Below are 19,433 nucleotides of genomic sequence, written 5' to 3' on the forward strand. Positions count from 1 at the left end.
GGGAGGGGACTGCCATCACATGTGGCTTCCTTCCTCCCCTGCTGCCCCTCACCATAGCCTCGGTGGGGGTTGGGGCTGCCCCTTGACCAGTGTTTGCAGGAGTGGTGACTGGGGGGAAACCCAGTGAAACTCTGGTTTTCCTCTTTCGTTGATGGGTCACTTTAACCCCTTACAAACCCCTTCCCGCCTCTCTCACCCCCCTTTTCTACTGGGCTTGTTTGATCTTTTCGGTGGAGCCAGATGAAAACCACAAACCCCAGCGAGAGCAACAGGCTGGAAGACTAGACTGAACCCACCACCCACCCAGCCTAGTCCATCCCAGAGCCCAGGACTGAGGGCAAATGTCCCCCCACCCCCGGGCCACCTGCTTCCACTCCTGGCCTCTGCCTCAGCTCCCCCCCTCCCCACGGCCAGCATCTCTCGTTGCCTAGCAGCAACAGCTGCTTTGCTTCAGGCAGGGACACTGCCCAATCTGCCTGGGGCCCTCTTAGGGGCAGGGCCCAATTCAGGGGAATCGGTGGAATCGGCCTAAAGCCGGCCCTGCTCAGCGCAGGCAACGGACTAGTTGACCTCTTGACATCCCTTCCAGTCCTGCATTTCTCTGGGTCTCTGAAAGTTGGGCGTAAGCAGAGTTGCGATAAATTGTACGAAGGAGCTTTGTTTTTTAAAAAGAGTGAATTAAAGACACTGCATTGAAACACACCCAGCAGAGTGCAGCGGAGTGAGGGATTTCAAAAAACAGGCAACACTTTAAAAAACAACGGAACCTCATTTCGTTTGACTTCCACAAATGGAGAAACCAAGGCACAACGCAGGTGATTTGCCCAAAGTAACAGCGTAGCACACTAGGGACTTTAACCCTTGCCGACCAGGAGTTCCCTAGCGTAGATGGAGAGTAGCAAATGGAACCCAGGTCTCCTCACTTTCAGACTCTGACCCAACCTCTACCTCAGAATTAGAGTTCTGATTGGTTGGTTGGCTCCTTTTTCAGGGATGTTGCCACCTTGGATCAACACCCAGAGGCTCACATCTGGGGACTGATCACTGAAAAGGGTCACGAATGAGCTGGGACTCACTAGTGCTTTGCTTAGCTTCAGCCAAAATATCCCCCCACTGCTACATTTTGAAGAAACCTTCTAAAAAGCATCACTTTGCTCCACAAGGAAAAGGGACCAGATCCCATCACATATGTTAACTCCTCAATGCTGCTTTGAATGGTTTGACGCTATCTGTTCTACTGCTTCCCACCACTGCAGAAGACATCAATAAAAGACACTCTGGTGTGGCTTAATTCTTTAATGCCATAATCATAGTCCAGTTAGAAGTAGAATTGAATGTTGATGTATCTGTCTTAGAGTTTTCTATTCTGCCCATCATTGTAGTATCTAAGGCAGTGGTTCTCAACGAGGGGCACACGTACCCAGGGGGGTACTCAGAGGTCTTCCAGGAAGTACATCCACTCATCTAGGTATTTGCTAGTGCTTTTTATGTAGCATGTTGTAAAACTAGGCAAAGTCAGTACCAAGTAAAATTTCATACAGTGACTTACTTACACTGCTCTATATACTATACGTTGAAATGTAAGTACAATATTTATATTCCAATTGATTTATTTTATAATTATCTGGTAAAAATGCAAAAGTCAGCATTTGGTCAGTAACAGTGTGGCTGTGACACGTCTATATTTTTATGCCTGATTTTGTAAGCAAGTAGTTTTTAAGTGAGGTGAAACTTGGGGGTACCCAAGACAAATCAGACTCTTGAAAGGGATACAGTAGGTTGAGAGTCACTGATCTAAGGCAGGGTCCGCCCTTGAAAGTTATATCAGCAGAGCTACATCGGTCAGGAGTATGAAGAAAACTCCCCGACTGATGCCGACCTAACCCTCAGAGTAGATGCAGCTATGTCAATGGAAGAATGCTTCTGTTGGCGTAGCTAATGTCACGCCGGGAGGTGGTGTTCCTGCACCGACAGAAAACTCCATCTGTCGGGTAGGCTGCGTCTGCACCAGGGGGCTGTGCTGGGCTAATCTTTATGGGTTATGAATTTCAGTGCTTGTGAAGAGCGTGGGGCTGTGGGTACAGAGCAGCTGTGCACGGAGGGTGAAATTCACCTCTGTGCAGTGAATCACAGCAGAGTACGCAGCACGTATCCCACTTGGCCTGGAGGGTGCGTCCATCCCAGATAAGTGCATGAGCCTCGTACTGACTGCACAGGGGTGCTCTGCTCTGGCTGCAAGCTCTGATTAGCGTTGCTATTAGGTGTAGCTCAAGCTGGTGATTCTGATCTGCAAAGCCCTGTATCATTTGGGATGCCATTTACTGCTCCACCGGGACAGTTAAAGGGGACCTGCGAAGGATGTTTTTAAGAGACCCTTAACTGTGGCCCTTGTTGATCCTTTAGGATGTGAACCACGGAGACCGGAAAGGGGCCGGTGCTGCTGGAGCAGACTTCCCCAAATCACTCCTGTGAGCTCAGCACTGAAGGGGAAATTCAGCACAAGGTTTCTGCACCTGGACCGGGGTGAATTCCACGCCACTGCTCGGGTGGGGGCCTGCCTGCTGTAGTTGCCATTGTCTTTCATTGACCAGGGCGATGCTGTTGCTTTGGCCTTGGGTTAGTGCTTTCGGTGAAGCAGGTTCATTTGTCCAGCTCAGAAAGATGCAGGGTGAGCTGATCCCACTAGGATTCAAGCATTGGGATCGTTCTAGGTATTTCTAACCCGATGCTTAGATCCCTCAGCCATCCCTTCTGGGTTTGCTCCACAGGCCTTTCAGCATGGGCCAGAGAGGAAAATGAGAGAAAGAACTAAATCTGCCAAGGAAAAGCCAGGAGACCCGCAACGGGATCCCCTGGGGGCCCTCTGAGTTCTTTTATTAGCAATGGCTGCAAGATGGCAATAACAATGACACAGTTGAATGGCCACTATTCCCCTGTGACACGAGTGATCCACATGGGTGGGCAATGTTCCTCCAGTAACCCCCTCTCAGTGCAGCTCCAGAACACTGACTAGTGTGCACCGCAGGCAGATCGGGTCGGTGTCCTACTGCAGTTCCATCTGAGGGCGGTCGGCTCTGTGGGAGGGAGGGAGGGTGGGAGGGAGGAACTAAAGTTACCCGTGTCTTGGTAGGCGTTTCTTTTGCATTAATGTATCCCACTTCTGCTTCCCAGCACATCAGCTGAATCATACAGAGACCAGAGATGGAAAAGACCTGGCAGGTCCCAGCTGGTTGGTCCTTTCACTGGGCTTGTTCCCTAAAGTCTATTCATCAGTGTATAATCCAGTCTAAGGTCTTGGCTACCCTGCAAAGGGTTTGCCAGTATAGCTATGCCGACAGACCAGCAAGAGAGTTCTTTTCCCAGTACACCTTGTACCTGTTCTCCAAACAAAATCAACTATCCTAGCAACAGGCCTTTTTTTGCTGGTAAAACTGTATCTGCACTGGGGCGTTTGCTGGCCAGTTGATTTAGTTGGGAGGAGAGCTGGGGGCACTGGAATAAGCTATGCTGCCAAGGCACAATTTTGCTGCATCCACACGAAGAGCACTTTGCTCATCTAGTACGCTGGTATACCTATACCGGTAAAGCCTTCCACCTGTTGACTTGGCTCTATTCAGTATAGTTATGGTGGTAATATTTCTGCTTGTAGACCAAGCCTACCTTTAAACAACTTGAAGGACGGGCCTTCCACCACTTGGGAGCCAAGCTCGACCCTCACTGTTAGGAAACCTTTTCTTGATTTTTCTCCTATGTTTTCCTTGGTTTAATTTCATCCCCTCACTCGCAGTTTCCTGCTCCTCTCAGACCACCCTTACCAAATCATCCCCTTGGTGGTGTTATCCAGCTCACAGTAACATCTGAGTACCTCCCCACACCCCTGTGAGGCTAGGGAAGAATTATCCCGGTGCCCGCAGCAGAACAGGGAATTGAACCGACGCTGAATCTCATTGGGTTACTTCTTTCTAGAGCTGTCAGGAAATGATTTTTTTTCACTATAAGATTTTAAAGGGTTTTTTCCCCCCAAAAATTATTGTTTTGATAAAACCCACCATTTTTTTTTGACAAAAACAGAGTATTTTTTTGCAAAAATTTCCCATTTCTTCAAAAAGTTTAGATGGACATTTTTTGACTATTTATTTCTTCCCATGTCCCAAGTGTCTCTAAGTTCCTTTGAGTTATTACTCTGACCTTGCTGCTTGCCAGAAAACTTAAAAGAAACAAGCATAAAATGATCTAAAAACCAGCCCAACTCGTTGAGGGGCTGGGGTAGAGAGCAGTGTGGGGGCGGGGTTTGTGTCCTTCTGCTGGGCAGGGGGCGGAGCACGGACCATGCCGCATGCACCATGAAAATAAAAAGCCCAGAGAAAAAGTGGTGCCTAGAGTTAGGCAGAAAAACCCACCTGGGTAAAGAACCCACCGATCTGTAAAAAGCTAAGTCCAAAGTCACTTACTCACTACACTGGCAATTTCCGCTGTTTGCTATCACTCATGAAGGCTGTTTAATCCTTCTGAAGATATTCAATAAGACTAAACCTAATGCTGACCCCTGTGCTTCCCCATCGAACTGCTCTCCCATCTCCCAAAGCGTACCTTGCTCTTTATCATCACCCTGGGATTATGCTCCAGTTTCCTGTCCACATGGCAGCACCTGGATCCAAGATGGTTCGAAGAGCTCAGAGGCCGTATCGAAAGTTTGGCTTCACTGATGGTTTGGTTTTTTCTAGTCCTTTTTCGTCGCTTCAGTATCTTGCATCCCTTGGGCATGTTTAAATAACGTAATATATGTTGGCATCTCGCCGACTATGACAAGTGGGTTTCGAAAAGCCAGCTGTTGCCGGACAGTCCATCCAAAGCCGCATGTCCCCACCTCAGCGGCTGGGAGTGTGTGTCCCGGTCAGAGTTCAGCCGAGAGAGCCAGCTTTGCCTGGGAGAGGAGAACCCACGGGAGCCCCCAGGCTGTCCTCTGTCGTCTCATCCCTGGGGCTTAGGATGGAGACGCCTACGTCTCATGGGCCAGCATCATGGCGCGTTTCAGCTGCTCGTAGGTCACAAACATCACCACGTTCCAGGATCCCAACCGTAGGAACGAGGGCATGAACCTGAGAGAGGGGACAATAGACATTAAGCGATCCAACAGCATAGAGGCTAAAGAATTTCCCCTTCATCCCCAGCCAGGGTACTCCAAGCCCCTGGCAACCAACAACAAGCTGTATCTCGGCTGGTGGATCCCCCATCCACTAGCTCCCTTATGATCCTTGCTATCCATGGATTCCCCTCTGTTGCTCTCCTGCCTGGCATCACGCACCCTCAGACAGCTCCCCCTGCCACTCCTATTCTTTAACACTAGCCTTGATTCCTGCCCGGCCCAACATCGCACCCACCCCTGGCTAGAGACACCTTACCGGTTGCTCTGCACACACACAGTGCTCTGTAAATAATGAGACCGAGCCAGGTGGGCTTGACTCTTTCCCGTGCTTCGCAAGCACAGCAGAATATGAAACCAGACTAATCTGTAATACTTAGCCCTGGGCTAGGCCCAGATTCGCAAAGGCACCAAACTCCCACTGATTTCAATGAAAGTCAGGCACCACCTTTGAGCATCTGGGCCCTTACGCTCATCAGCTGCAGATCTCAAAGTGCTTTACAGAGCTGGGTAGGTATAATCCTCCCCGGGGCCGGCGCTTCCATTTAGGTGACCTAGGCGGTCGCCTAGGGCACCAGGATTTGGGGGGGCGGCATTTTGCCGCCCTCGGTAGCAATTCGGCAGCGGGGGGTCCTTCCGCATTCCGGGTCTTTGGCGGCAATTCTGCGGCGGGTCCTTCACTCACTCCGGGACCCGCCGCCGAAGTGCCCTGAAGACCGGGAGCGCGGAAGGACCTGCCGGCCGCAGAACTGCTGCCGCTGACCAGGAGCGCGGAAGGACCTAGGGCACCAAAAACCCTGGCGCCGCTCCTGATTCTCCCCATTTTACACACAGGGAAGTGGAGGCGCAGAGAGCTCCAGGCTCCCATGTTGTAAAGGCTTCTGGGCGTCTTGTGTTTTGGATGCCCGGGCTGAGAGCCTCATGCCTGCTCTGCAAAGGTACTAAGCATCCACCACAAGCCAGCTGAAGCCAACAGGTGCTTACGGGACAGACTGACAATGTCCTGGACCAACCTTGTGGAATGAAGATAAGCTTATAGCAGACTGGATGAGGCTTGATGCCTTCGGGGGGCGTTGTGTTAAAAAGGCAATGGTGTCTGTGGCACTGTGTGGCACTCCTCGAGGAGGAGGAGGAGAATACGAATGTCATTCCTCCAGTGGGTGTTTGGAGCTACCCCCTGGGGAAGTGGAGTTCAGACGGGATTCTCCAGGGACCAACAGACAAAGGAAGGGTTGGGGATAAACAGCCTGGTTACAAATAGGCTCAGGGCCATCTTCCTGATCCAGCAAGCGGACAGGACCCCTGGTTCCTGGAGGGCCCCAATCCTTCGGGGAGGGTTGGGCCTACTGGGCGCTTGTTCTGAGGTAAAGCTGTGATGAACTTGAAACCCCAAGGAAACCCCGTGGGTGGGGGGTTGCAGGACTGCTCCTGCCCGAGCCCATGCGAGGGTTGGGGTGATCTCTGGTGAGCTTCTTAGCTTGTGTGCAAGTTCTTTCCTTGTTTTTAATGTGTTTTCTCTGTAGCACTTTTACCTTAAGAATAAAATAGACATGCACAGAAAGAGCGGTGGGGTATCTATAACCGGGGCCTGTTAAGCAACTCTGAAGAGAAAGCAAGCAGGCCTCCTGGAGCAGGCTGGGAATAACACAGTGAAGGCAGGGAACAGCTCAGCCTGGAGATGCTCCGGGCAGAAGGGCGAGAGCTGCGTGTTTCCACCCAAGAGAGGGGACAGCCAGGGGAGCCGGAAGCCTGGGAGCGGGCCCTTGCGGGATCACTGAGGGGAACCAGAGGTGGAGTTGCCCTGCCCTGTGATGCTTATCACCTCTGAAAATCTGAGGCTGGAGGGCCATGGACCGAGCCACCCATTAGAGGCCGCTTTGGAAAAACTATCCCAAAGTGACTTGCCCATCGTCACATGAGCTGGTAGCAGAGAGCGGACGAGAACCCAGGTCTCTTGACACTCAGCTCAGTGCTCTGTCACTGTCAGTCTCCTCTGTAGACTTGTTACATGAACACATGCGCTGCTCCTTGAATAGGCCATGGGCTCGGTACAGGCCTGGATACAGATTTGTAGCTGGCTCAGTGCCTAAGCACCACTTACCCCTTGTAAAACGCTGTGGGCCCTTCCAGGATCACCATGGTGAGCATACAGTTCAAGGCATTTTTGTACTGGCCACGGGTGGAATTCATGTATCTCGTCTTCACGACGTCGACGGGCGAAGCCACCACAGTGGCGCAGAACCCAGCTCCGAAAGCAGCGACGAAATGGCAAGGAAAAGTGTCTGGGGGTGGGAAATGGGTAATAGGTTTTGGGGTAATGGAATTTTCCACTGCAAACGGGATGATTTTGCCTTTACGAGCCACTTGCAATTAGTCATTGGTGCCATGCACAGCAAGGACCTCCGTTCAATTTACAGACATCAATAAACTGACCCTCTCCCCGAGAGATTGGGAAGTATCTCCATTCTCCACATGGGGGAAACTGAGGCACAGGAGGTTTGACACTAACTTTGGGACGCACACCTTGAGACTTTTTGGGCCTGATTTTCAAAGCTACAGAGCCAGTTGTAACGCCAGCTGAAGTCCATGAGAGCTGCGAGGTCTCAGCACCCCTGAAAATCAGGCCCAAGATGCTCAAAGCTGGATGCCTCAAAACCGAAGTCCGTAAAATCCACGAGCACTTCTGAAAATTTGGGGCTAAGCACCAGGTTCCCAAAGGGATTTAGGCACCTAGTGGGATTGTCTAAAGTGTGTAGGCACCTAACTCCCAGTGGGAGTTTTTGGAAATCCAACTAGGTGCCCATCTAGACCTTTAGGTGCCTGAATCCCTTTGAAAATCTGTCCCTAAGTGACTTGCCCAAGGTCATGCAGGGAGTCTGTGGCAGAGCTGCAAATAGATCTTAGGTCTAGTGCTCTGTACTAGACCATCCTTACCACCGTGCTACTGAAACCTCCAGCTGACGTCTGAAGCAGCATGGGTAGCCGGCTCCAGCCCTCTTTGCCAGAGTGAGCATCACCCATTGCGGAAGGCCATTGGGAGGAGAAGCAATGGAGAGGGCTCAGAGAGACAGAGCTCTAACCACCAGGCTCCCCAGGCAGAAAGGACGAAGGAAGGACACCCTCACTCACTCAAGGCCCTGGTTCCCTCACCTGTCATTAGATGATATTTCAGCAGCATCTCCTTGAGGAGGTCATAGGTAACCATCTCTCCGCAGTTCACGATGGCGTTGCGGGTGATGTTGGGTAACGTCCCTGAGGCAGAAGATGCAAAGGATGAATGGTTTAGAGAGTGACTCTGGCCATGTGAGCTCACAGTGCTCTTCTGAAAGCAGAGTAGGGCAGGTGATGACCATGACTGTATTATTATTAATTGTGTTAATTACCCCTGTGCCTAAAGGAGCTCTACCAGATGGCAGGAGTTCTGTGATACCAGGATTTTAAGGGATAATAAGAATAATACTTGGCATTTACGTGGCATTATTTATCCACAGCAGTCAAAACACTTTACAAAAGTGGCCAAGACTCGTTATCCCCATTATACAGTGGCAGAGAGAGAAGCCCAGAGTTACACAACAATTCAATGACAGAGCAAGCGATGGATCTTGGGAGTCCTGCGACTCAGTCCTGGGCTTGGATAGTTCGATCACAATTCTATCTCGAACGCACAAGGAAATGGGGAGCGAGTAAATGACGAGGCAAATCTGTTATTGCAGGTCTGTGGGCTTGCCAGGAACCTTATTTCTGTGACGCAAGAGGAAAAAGGACATTCCATCTCGCCCTGGATGGGATGTGCCCCCAAACCATCGCAGGTGAGTGCTGACATAAAATCATCATTAGCGTCACCATTGTTAATGATTTGATCTCTGATCATTTGGGCAGAAGTATCCCACGGTTCTGGGGTCGGGGTGGAGTCTGGGGTTGTGAGTAGGGCCTGAATAGAACACCCCACTTTCCTTTTTCTGACCAACCAGCCCCCTCATTTGGGAGGGGGGGTGGCGTTTTGGTTTGCTCTGCTCTGGTCTGTGATTGGTTGTGATCCGCCCTTTGGGGTCTAACAGTCAGTGTGTTTGTTGTGGCTTATGCTACAATGAGCCAGTCTGGGAAATGCGTCCCTCTCTTCTGTCTCACCTTAAAAATACTACCCAGTGGTATAAAATCCTGCAGTGGTAGCGGATTATAGGTGAAAGTCCCATCCTGTGCCGAGCCAGGGTGAGGGCTAGGTACCACTCAGGTCCTATTTTAAGGCCTCTTAGGGCTGTCCTAACCTGCAACAGGGGCAGCCAGCCCCAGGATAGAAGAGCAGGCCTCCACCCCACTGTGCCGGAGCAGAAATGGGGATCTGGGAAGCAGGGAAGGGAATGCCATCTGGTCACATGGACCTGCTGCCAGAGCTGTTGCGTGGCCACTTTAAAACCAGCTGGCCCTGTCCTCCAGGGATATCTGCAGCACCCGATGGGCCAGAGCTGAATTCTGTTAGCTGGGCTTGCTCTGTTCACCTTCATCTATTGAATACTAAGGGCCATGGGAATTAGGGGCCTAAATACTTTTGAGGAGCTGGGCCCAGATTCTTAACTGGTGTAACCTGGCGTAGCTCCATTGACTTCCATAGACTGACCTCAGTGGAGCTACCCTGATTTACACCAGTGGGCAATTGGTCTGGGAGGCTCTCTCGCTCCACACAGATAAATCCTGTACCTTTCCAGAGGCCTCTGACCCCTTCCTCCTTGGCGATGGTTTTGTAGGCATCCACAGTCCCGTTGTATTTCTTGGTTCCATCCGTCAGCCTCACGTGGGCTTGGAATCGCACCTTGACCACGTCGGTCGGCTGGGCACACGTGACTGCCATGGCTCCGGTGGTGCAGCCCGCCAGCAACCGGGTGAGAACGCCGGCATCTGAATGGGAGCGAATAAACTGGGTAGCAAGCTCTGGGTCTGTCTCTAGGATCGACAGCTAGGTAGCAACGCACAGAGCTGAGTTTTTCTCAGCCTCCCCACTAAATCAGAGTGCCTTTCACCTCCCATGCTAGGGCTGGGCGTGAGCATGTCCTCTCCATCCAGCACTGAGGCCACAGGTGAAGGCCGACTCCCTGCATGGCCTCGGGGAAGTCACTTAGCCTAACTTTTCAGGTGGCCTCTAATTTGGGGGTTGGCCTCAGTTTTCTGGATGCCCAACTTTAAACTCTCCGGGTCTGGTTTTTAGAGGCACTGAGCAGCACCGGAGATAGCAACCATCAGGAAGCTGTGAATAGGGTAAGAGAAGGCCCTGCTCACCGTGTCCCGCTACACCCTCCCTTTGCACCCCGCCAACACTGACCGAGGCCCCCCCAGGCTGATCCAGCTGCAAACTCTGACTCCAAAGAGAGGGAACTGCTTGTCACACGTTTGGTTCTGAAATGTAGTTTTTAAATGGGAAGGCCCAAGCTCTTTAAACCTGGCCTGAATTTTTGGCCTGCCATTGTTTGACGGGGCAGTGGATGTCAACAAGACATCGAGTATCTGATCACGCCCCAAAGCAGGTGCTCAAACATCTAGTTTAGCTGCGCTCAGGGCACTGCAGGACCTGGGTGAGACTGGGATCCTATGTGTTCACTTGCATCTGAAGAAGTGAGGTTCTTACCCACGAAAGCTTATTCTCCCAATACTTCTGTTAGTCTTAAAGGTGCCACAGGACCCTCTGTTGCTTTTTACAGATCCAGACTAACACGGCTACCCTTCTGATATGTGTAGCACGTTTACCCCATTCGTAATTTGGGATCTCAGGTTATTCAGCTCACTGTACATTTTATTTTTTAAGTGGCAACCTCTAGGATAATGGGCCAGAGCCTCAGCTGGTGTGAATCAGCGGAGCTCCATTAGTGTAGTTCATCAGCTTCCATGAACTGATTCACACCAGCTGAGGGTGTGGCCCGACGTTCTGAAATAGAGGTTGAGAACACGGCCCCTGGACGCGCGTGTGGTGCCAGCACTCACTCTCCGACCCCGTGGAGGTGTAGAATTGTTTCACGGAGTCGTACAGCCCGATACGAATGGAAGCGAAGCTCATCTGACGCTGGAGCCCAGCCACCAGGCCGTTGTACAGGCTCGTGGGACCTTCCGTCTTCACCATGGTGGTGATGGTGCCAAAGACGCCCTTATAGTGGATGGTCTTCACGCTCTTGGTAGGCTTGGACTCTCCCTGGATCTTCAAGATGGACAGACAGACGTCATTATTAGTAGATGGCAATTCGCCTCTAGTGCAGCCAACTAGAGCCTGCTCCTGAAACCTTTATTCATGTGAGTAGTTCAAGCAAAGTCAGGCATGAGGAAGGGTTTGCAGAGATGGGCCCTTAGCTAAGAGAGTTCATGAGCTAAAAGCTCAGTTCAAGGTAGTTTGGGGCATGTACTGACCTAGGAAGGTATTAAATTGTCATTTCTATGTGCAGTCAACCTGCAGCTGGGGTTTTGATCAGTGAACTAGTTGCAAGGTGATAATTGTCATACATTTACACATCAGCTTCCATCCAGCTGGATACCAAAGGACTGTGCAAGCAATATACCGTCTTCATCTCTTTGCTCACCACTGAAATGCAGCCATCTCTGGGGTAGAGTGTGGCAGCTGTTTATCAGTCTACTGCAACATTACAGGGCAAATCAAGTCAGGAACTGAAGAGGACTCTACCGTATCCAGCTGAAAATGGTGGAGCAGCTAAGTAGCCTAGATGTAATTATCAATGATGGGATTTGGCCAGAACGATGGTGGGAGGCAAAATTCATTCATGTTCGTAAAGTGCTTTGAGATCAGATAGAAAATGCTCTCCAGTATCAATGCAAAGAGGATGAGATTTATCCTGGTGCAGGGGGTCAGCACAAGGTCTAGGTACCATTTCAGATCCACTTTGAGGGCTCGGGGCAGATCCTCAGCGGGGGTAAACTCTCAGAGCCTCGTTGACTTCCAAGTGACAGTTTACCCCAGCTGAGATTCTGGCCTCTTAAGTGGTCCCTCGCTCTTGTGCTGGGGGCTCTGCACGGTGTGGATTTCACTCAGAACTATAATCAAGTCGTGTCTGTAAAAAAAAGTGATGCCTGATTTCCGTTATTCACATTCCAGCAATAAAACAACCTGGACTTGCTGAGAAGGATACGACTGAGACATCTCTAGGAACCCGCAGATCTGCAGGGTACACAACAAACATCATCTGAAATCAAACCAGGTATGTTAGAGCCTGATCCAACTCCCGCTGATGTCTTTACATTAACTTTTAATGGGAGTTGGATTGACCCTTAAAATTAACAGATGGGAAGAAAAAAGACCTAGTCTGTTTCTCAGCAAGTGCTGGATTTGTCCAATGATTTAATCTAAAATGCTTTTCACTCAATTTGAGAGACCACGTGGGTCCGAGGATTGGGACTTAGAAGCGCTCGATTCTGTGCCCAGCTCTGCTGCTGACCTGCTACATGATTCTGAACAAAACTCTTTGTCTTGACTATTTCGACTGTTGTCACATTGGAGCAGGGACTGTCTCCCACTACGTGTCTATACATTGTACCTGACACAGCTGAGTCCCGGTATCCTTGTACTATAGTAATACCAACAAGGACGTTTACCTGCAGTCTGACTTTCGCCGTGTCCAGAGGGAAGGTGCAGAGATCTGCTATGCATGCTGCCATCCCAGCACCCAGGAACTTAACAGTAGCAGTTGGAGGGATGTCAGTGGGCTTCAATCCGACCATTGCTTCCCTGGGTTAGCAGGAATCACAGTTCAGCAAATAGATTCTCCTCTGGAAGCAGCGTTGAATCTGCAAACGATGGACGGCAGTGATATTCTCCTTGGAAGATACGAATGAAGCTGTAAATATATCAGGGCTGTTAAACGATTAAAAAGATCAATTGTGAAATTAAAAAAATCACGATTAATGGCAGTTTTAATCACACTGTTAAACAATAATAGAATACCATTTATTTAAATATTTTTGAAAAACAACAAGATTAGTCTGTTAGTCTTTAAGGTGCCACCAGACTCCTTGTTGTTTTTGTAGATACAGACTAACACGGCTACCCCCTGATACTTAAATATTTTTGGATGTTTTCTACATTTTCAAATATATTGATTTCAATTACAACGCAGAATACAAAGTGTACGGAATGGAATGGTGGCCGAAGCAAGAAGGGGCATACGAATAATTAGCATATCTGGTCTGGCACGTAAATATCTTGCAACGCCAGCTACAAAAGTGCCACGTGAATATCTGTTCTCACTTTTAGGTGACATTGTAAATCAGAAGTGGGCAGCATTATCTCCCATAAATGTAAACAAACTTGTGTGTCTTAGCGATTGGCAGAACAAGAAGTAGGACTGAGTGGAATTGTAGGCTCTGAAGTTTTACATTAGTTTTGAGTGCAGTTATATAACAAAAAAAATGTCTACATTTGTAAGTTCAACTTTCATGATAAAGAGATTGCACTACAGTACTTGTATGAAGTGAACTGAAAAATATTATATCTTTTGTTTATCTTTTTTACAGTGTAAATATTTGTAATTAAAAATAATATAAAGTGAGCATTGTACACTTTGTATTCTGTGTTGGAATTGAAATCAATATATTTGAAAATGTAGAAAAACATCCAAAAATATTTATAAAAATGTAAATTGGTATTCTATGATTGTTTAACAGTGTGATTAAAACTGATTAATTGTGATTAATGTTTTTAATTGTGATTAATTTTTTAAATCAAGTTAATTTATTTTGAGTTAAAAGCAACAGAGGGTCCTGTGGCACCTTTGAGACTAACTTCTGTTAGTCTTAAAGGTGCCACAGGACCCTCTGTTGCTTTTTACAGATTCAGACTAACAAGGCTACCCCTCTGATACTTATTTTGAGTTAATCGCTTGAGTTAACTGTAGTTAACTGACAGCCCTAAAATATATATAATGCATCTCTGGATCTCAGTCAAATGGATAATAGATGGACAAGGAGAGAAAATATTTGACACCCATTTATTTATTTATTAACCATGGCTGATCATCACTTAGCTCTGCATTCGGGGGGAGTGTCCTTTGGAATTTTCCAACTCAGCTACCTACACACTGGATGGATTTGGACAAGTTATGATGCCCCAGATACTACTGATCTTAGGGATGTTTGTGGCCCCTATGGTATCTGGTATCAGGGGGTAGCCGTGTTAGTCTGTATCCACAAAAACAACGAGGAGTCCGGTGGCACCTTAAAGACTAACAGATTTATTTGGGCATAAGCTTTCGTGGGTAAAAAACCTCACTTCTTCAGATGTGGTATCTGTGGTATCTGAGCACCTCACAATCTTGATTGTATTTTTCCTCACAGCCCAACATACCTGTGAGGCGAGGCAGGGCAGGGCTATTAACCCCATTCTGCTAATGGGGAACTGAGGCACAGAGAGGCTAGGTGACATACCCAAGGTCAGGTAAGAAGTCTGTTGCAGAGCAGGGGATTGAATCCAGGTCTCCCCAAACCACAGCTAGTGTCCTAACCACTGGATCATCCTTTTCCCTTCCTATGGTGCTCATTGAAGAATGGCGTGAAGGCAGTAAATAAGGATGTGTTATTTATCCCTTCACGTAACACAAGAACCAGAGATCACCCAATGAAATTAACAGGCAGCAGGTTAAAACAAACATAGGGAAGTACTTCACACAATGCACAGTCAACCTGTGGCACTTGTTGCCTGGGGATGTTGTGAAGGCCAAAAGTACAACAGGGTTCTAAAAACAATTAGAGAAGTTTCTGGAGGATAGGTCCGTCAATGGCTATAAGCCAAGATGGTTAGGGACGCACCCCCCTGCTCTGGGTATCCCTAAGCCTCTGACTGCCAGAGGCTGGGACTAGACAACGGAGGCTGGATCACTTAATAATTGCTCTGTTCTGTTCATTCCCTCTAAAGCACCTGGTATTGGCCACAGTCGGAAGACAGGATGCTGGACTAGACGGACCATTGGTCTGATCCAGTATGGCCGCTCTTATGTTCTTATGAAGCCAATGGGACTGCTTGTGGGAACAGATCCCCGTCCACACTGGCAGTACCAGCTTGTTTTTATAACCACCCAAGCTAGGACACCCTCATCTGACCTGGTTACCGCAACTACTCTTGCTCTTAGCTCTCTGGAGAGCCAGAGAAATCCTGCTCCAGATTCCCCACTGGTGGAAGCAGACGCAGCGTTGGTGACTCTCAGGGCAGGCCGGAGCAGTGAGATGTGAAGACTAGTGCAGGTGTGGTGAAAGCCAGTGATGCACTCACTCCAAACGGGACAGACAACATGAGGTTCTCACCCCTGGGTGCTTGGAGGGATGAGGTGCCATGTTTGGGGGTGACAGAAAGGGAGCTGCATGCAGCACAAACACTAAGCCAACCTCTGCCCTGCACCTGGTCAAAAGCCCCTTCAAATCAATGGGCGTCTCTCCATTGCCTTCAGTGGGTTTTGGCGCAGGCCCTTTCTGCAGTGGGGCTGCTGAGATGTAAATGGGAGCACTTACTTAGTCAGGCTTCACGCAGGCAACACTCTCCCGGGCACGAGAGCAGCACCAGCACCTAGGTAGCTAGATGCTGATGGCAGTGGGGGAGGAATGAGGAGGCAGAGCAAGGACTGCAGGGTTCAGCCCACTCATAATAACCCACAGCACTGCTGAACGCTTAGCCTTACCTTAGAGATGCAGCTGGCTGAGTGCACTCCGCTCCTTGCCATCCTCTGTGAGCCGAGTGTCTTGACTCCTTATTTATATATCCCTCGTGGGCTGCACTTTTAGCTGAATGGCAAAGGATAAGGACAGAGATCATTTAACATCAACGAGTTCACGAGCACCAGCCTCCCTCCCCCCCTCCGGAGGTTTAAAATAGATCAGAGAAGACAAGTCATGAGACCCTGGTGTTTTTCAGGAAGCCTCACACTGTCACACTAGTTTTGGACAGTGCAGCAATGGTGGTAGCCCTTGTGTTCTAGTGCACTGTTAGTCGAGGCAAGGCTAAAGTGAGAGACGTGATGGGGAAAGTGGTCTGGAGGGGTCACAAGCAAGTGAAGAAAGCAGCACCATAGAGAGATATGGTATATTTTTAAAAGTTCATGTACTCACTTGCTGCTCAGCCATCTCGTGTCGTGTTCAGGTGGGCTGCCTAGCGTAGACTGTCTTTACCAAGGATGATTTTGTGGTGAAAACCCTTGGCTGGGACTAAGAAAATGGGCATTCAATTCTGCTTCATCACAGCTTGTGTGTGTGAGACCTTGGGCAAGTCACTGCAGCCCAGACCCACAAAGGTATTTAGGCTTCCTTCCATTGAAATTAGGGGAACTGGGAGCCTAAATACCTTTGTGGGTCTTGGCGTTAGCCTCTCTGTGCCTCACTTCCCCTATCTGTATAATGGGGATAATAACTTCCCTTTCCTTGCAGCGAAGCATGGCTCCGCCTCGCTCTCGGGGGTGGGTAAGCAGCACTCGCCCTGCTCCTGGACTGGTGCAGTCACAGCTCCCCTGCCTGTGTCTGTCTACTGTAACCACACTGCGCAGCGGTGTTGTGAGTACAAGGTTGTTACTGTCTGTGAGGTGCTCACACACTAAGGTGTGGGCTATATAAGAACACAGCCAGCACATCCAAGAACACTGTAATTAGCTCCATTGGGAAGCTGAGTTAGCGGAATAGGCAGGGTGTATGGCTCTAATTTATACCCCCTTATGCATCACTACTGAATTTGGCCCCTTGTCTTTTCCTGGCCGGAGAGCACCTCCCGTGCTAGCTGTGCTAAGCAGAATACAATGTCACTGCCAGTTAAAAATATCAGGAAAACATTTCTATAACTTTAGTTTTTGGACCTCTAGATTTGGGGCCCAAAGTGAGTCGCAAGGCAGCACTGTTAACCTCAAGCATTCAAAAATCACGGGTGAGGCCTCAGAAATCACAAGATAGATTTAAAAATCACGAGATTTAAAAGAAAAAACATGTGGTGTGGTTTTTATTTTCCCTCTGGTTTTCAAGCCTTTAGAATGCATCTGTGTCACATTTCCAGGGTCTCTCTGCAAGCACCAGGGCTAGAACATTGCCTTTTCTTTTAAATGACGGCTGAGGTTTTCATACAATCACATGATTCCAGGAGTTGGGGCTTTAAAGAAAACACCAAATAGTGTGAGATTCATGATAAAATCATGAGAGTTAGCAACACTCTTTAGGCTACAAATTCTGGTTTTGTACATAATGCCCAACCACCCCTTCTTGCCCCCCAAAGTGAGGTTTTTAGCCAAACCTAGTATTATTAGACATCTGATGCCATTAAAAAAAAACAATAAAACATTTTTGTTTTGGCTTAAACTTCCTTCTGCTATCTTTGCAGAGGAAACATTGCAGCCTTGTGGTAGTGCATGAAACCCAGGAAGGGAAACTAACAACCAAAGTGAAACTGACCTGCCTCATTTCTCTGCCTGAGGTGAATGAAACACAAAAGGTAGACAAACAGCACAGCTTCTGATTCTGACAAACCTGAAGATTCAGCGGGGAGCTGAGAGAGAGAGAGTGTGTGTGTGTGTGTGTGCGCGCACACCAGGGAGGGAGAAAAGCTATTGAAGCTAAAGGACACTGTTGGCACAAGAACAAATGGGGATAAATTGGCCACAAATAAATTGAGGTTGGCAATTAGAAGGTTTCTAACCATCAGAGGAGTCAGGGTCTGGAACAGCCTCCCCCCCCCCCAATAGTAGCAGGGGGGGGGGGGGCAAACAACCAAACTCGTTTTAAGATGGAACTTGATCAGTATATGAATTGGATGATACGAGGGATTGCCCGCGATAGCTGAGATTGGACTCAGTGACCCAGGCGGCTCCTTCCAGTCCTACGTCCCTATGTAAACCAGGGTAGCACATAGTCTCTGGTGGAAATAACGTACAATGTGTGGCTGTTTCAGCTTTGTAAACCTTGGTGGGTTTGGGTTTATGTGAACCCTTGTGAATTTAACTCTCTGGTGACCACAGCTGGCTCAGCGCCTGAGTTGGAACTTCTCCGTTGCATCTCTCCATCCGCAGGGTGAAACCAGAGCGGCCTGACTGGGCTGAGGGAGCCTCTGGTGGTATGAAAATAGATACTTTCATAGCAAGTGAGCCTGGAGTTCAGCTCACCCCAGCAACTGTTCCAGCTATTTGCAGAAGCTGGTTCTGTGAAGTGACCTAAGACGCCTACTGATAACGTACTATTCGAAATGGACCAAGTGACCCCAACTCACAAAGGAGGGGGGGCGAAACTGCAAAGGCTACAAGTGTCAGCAGGACCATGTGTGAACATTCACACCAGTCACCTGCTCTCCTGGCCTGGGGAGGGGACAGCTGGGGACACTACAGCTTCTAAGCCAAAACTCTGCAGGTAACTTAAAGGAATATAAATACTGCATCCCGGGGCCATCCAGCGTTCCTTGTAATGCTAATGCAGCTCAGCCGCCCCCTGCCTCAGTTTCCACATCTGTAAAATGGGAACATACGTTGAGCTCTGCTGCTGAAAAGTGCTATATGAGAGCTAGGTGTTGTTATTATTACCCTATGCGTGCTGTGAAATTAACTGAACGCTGATGTGGCATGTGAGCACACAGTACAGGGAAAGGGTGGTCTTGTGCCTAAAGCACAGAGGAGAGCATCAGGAGAGCTGAGTTCTAATCCTGGCCCTACTGCTGACTTGCTATGTGAAGATGGGTGAGTCGTGTTCATCCATCTGTGCCTCAGTTTCTCCATTTTTAAATTGGGGAGAAAAGACGGTTACTCACCGTTGTAACTGTTGTTCTTCGAGATGTGTTGCTCATATCCATTCCATTAGGTGTGTGCGCGCCGCGTGCACGATCGTCGGAAGATTTTCTACCCTAGCAACACCGGCGGGTCGGCTGTGGAGCCCCCTAGAGTGGCGCCTTCATGGCGCTGAATATATACCCCAGCCGACCCGGCGCCCCCTCAGTTCCTTCTTGCCGGCTACTCCGACAGTGGGGACGGGGGGCGGGTTTGGAATGGATATGAGCAACACATCTCGAAGAACAACAGTTACAACGGTGAGTAACCGTCTTTTCTTCTTCGAGTGCTTGCTCATATCCATTCCATTAGGTGACTCCCAAGCCCAACTTAGGTGGTGGGGTCGGAGTGAGACATTGCCGTGTGCAAAACCGCTGATCCGAAGGCAGCATCGTCCCTGGACTGCTGCACTAGTGCATAGTGAGCTGTAAACGTGTGGACTGATGACCAAACCGCCGCTCTACAAATGTCCTGTATCGGAACATGTGCCAGGAAAGCAGTCGAGGAGGCTTGGGCCCTCGTGGAGTGAG

At 49.1% G+C, this 19,433-nt stretch overlaps 1 protein-coding gene across 5 annotated transcripts; it reads right to left on the bottom strand.

The window, feature by feature from the left end:
* Positions 1-577: 577 nt before the first annotated feature.
* On the bottom strand, positions 578-15,827 carry LOC128830133 (mitochondrial uncoupling protein 3-like). Of its 5 annotated transcripts, none has more exons than XR_008443544.1 (8): positions 15,799-15,827; positions 12,728-12,969; positions 11,114-11,324; positions 9,839-10,036; positions 8,294-8,395; positions 7,245-7,425; positions 4,591-5,099; positions 1,288-3,074 (listed from the first exon to the last, which is right to left on the bottom strand). XR_008443544.1 is itself a non-coding variant. In XM_054015882.1 (6 exons), the coding sequence occupies exons 1-6, from the start codon at positions 12,851-12,853 to the stop codon at positions 5,000-5,002; spliced, it is 918 nt and encodes a 305-aa protein (XP_053871857.1). In that variant the 5' UTR covers positions 12,854-13,033; the 3' UTR covers positions 3,096-4,999. The 5 variants fall into 5 exon arrangements, 1 of the variants encoding a protein (XP_053871857.1); XR_008443545.1 differs by having other exon boundaries at positions 12,728-12,919; positions 15,799-15,825; XR_008443546.1 differs by lacking the exons at positions 1,288-3,074; positions 15,799-15,827 and adding an exon at positions 578-609 and having other exon boundaries at positions 12,728-13,033.
* Between the last annotated feature and the right edge of the window lie 3,606 nt (positions 15,828-19,433).

Source organism: Malaclemys terrapin, chromosome 1, assembly GCF_027887155.1.
Source record: "Malaclemys terrapin pileata isolate rMalTer1 chromosome 1, rMalTer1.hap1, whole genome shotgun sequence".
Taxonomy (NCBI): domain Eukaryota; kingdom Metazoa; phylum Chordata; order Testudines; family Emydidae; genus Malaclemys; species Malaclemys terrapin.

What these genes read in the sequence shown, in the direction of transcription:
- LOC128830133 (XM_054015882.1), bottom strand. Translation starts at nt 12,853, where the DNA reads ATGGTCGGATTGAAGCCCACTGACATCCCTCCAACTGCTACTGTTAAG. An exon ending in GGTCAGAGGCCTCTGGAAAG is followed by an intron (nt 8,396 to 9,838) that starts GTACAGGATTTA and finishes CTTCTGCCTCAG; the next exon opens with GGACGTTACCCAACATCACC. An exon ending in GAAATATCATCTAATGACAG is followed by an intron (nt 7,426 to 8,293) that starts GTGAGGGAACCA and finishes TCCCACCCCCAG; the next exon opens with ACACTTTTCCTTGCCATTTC.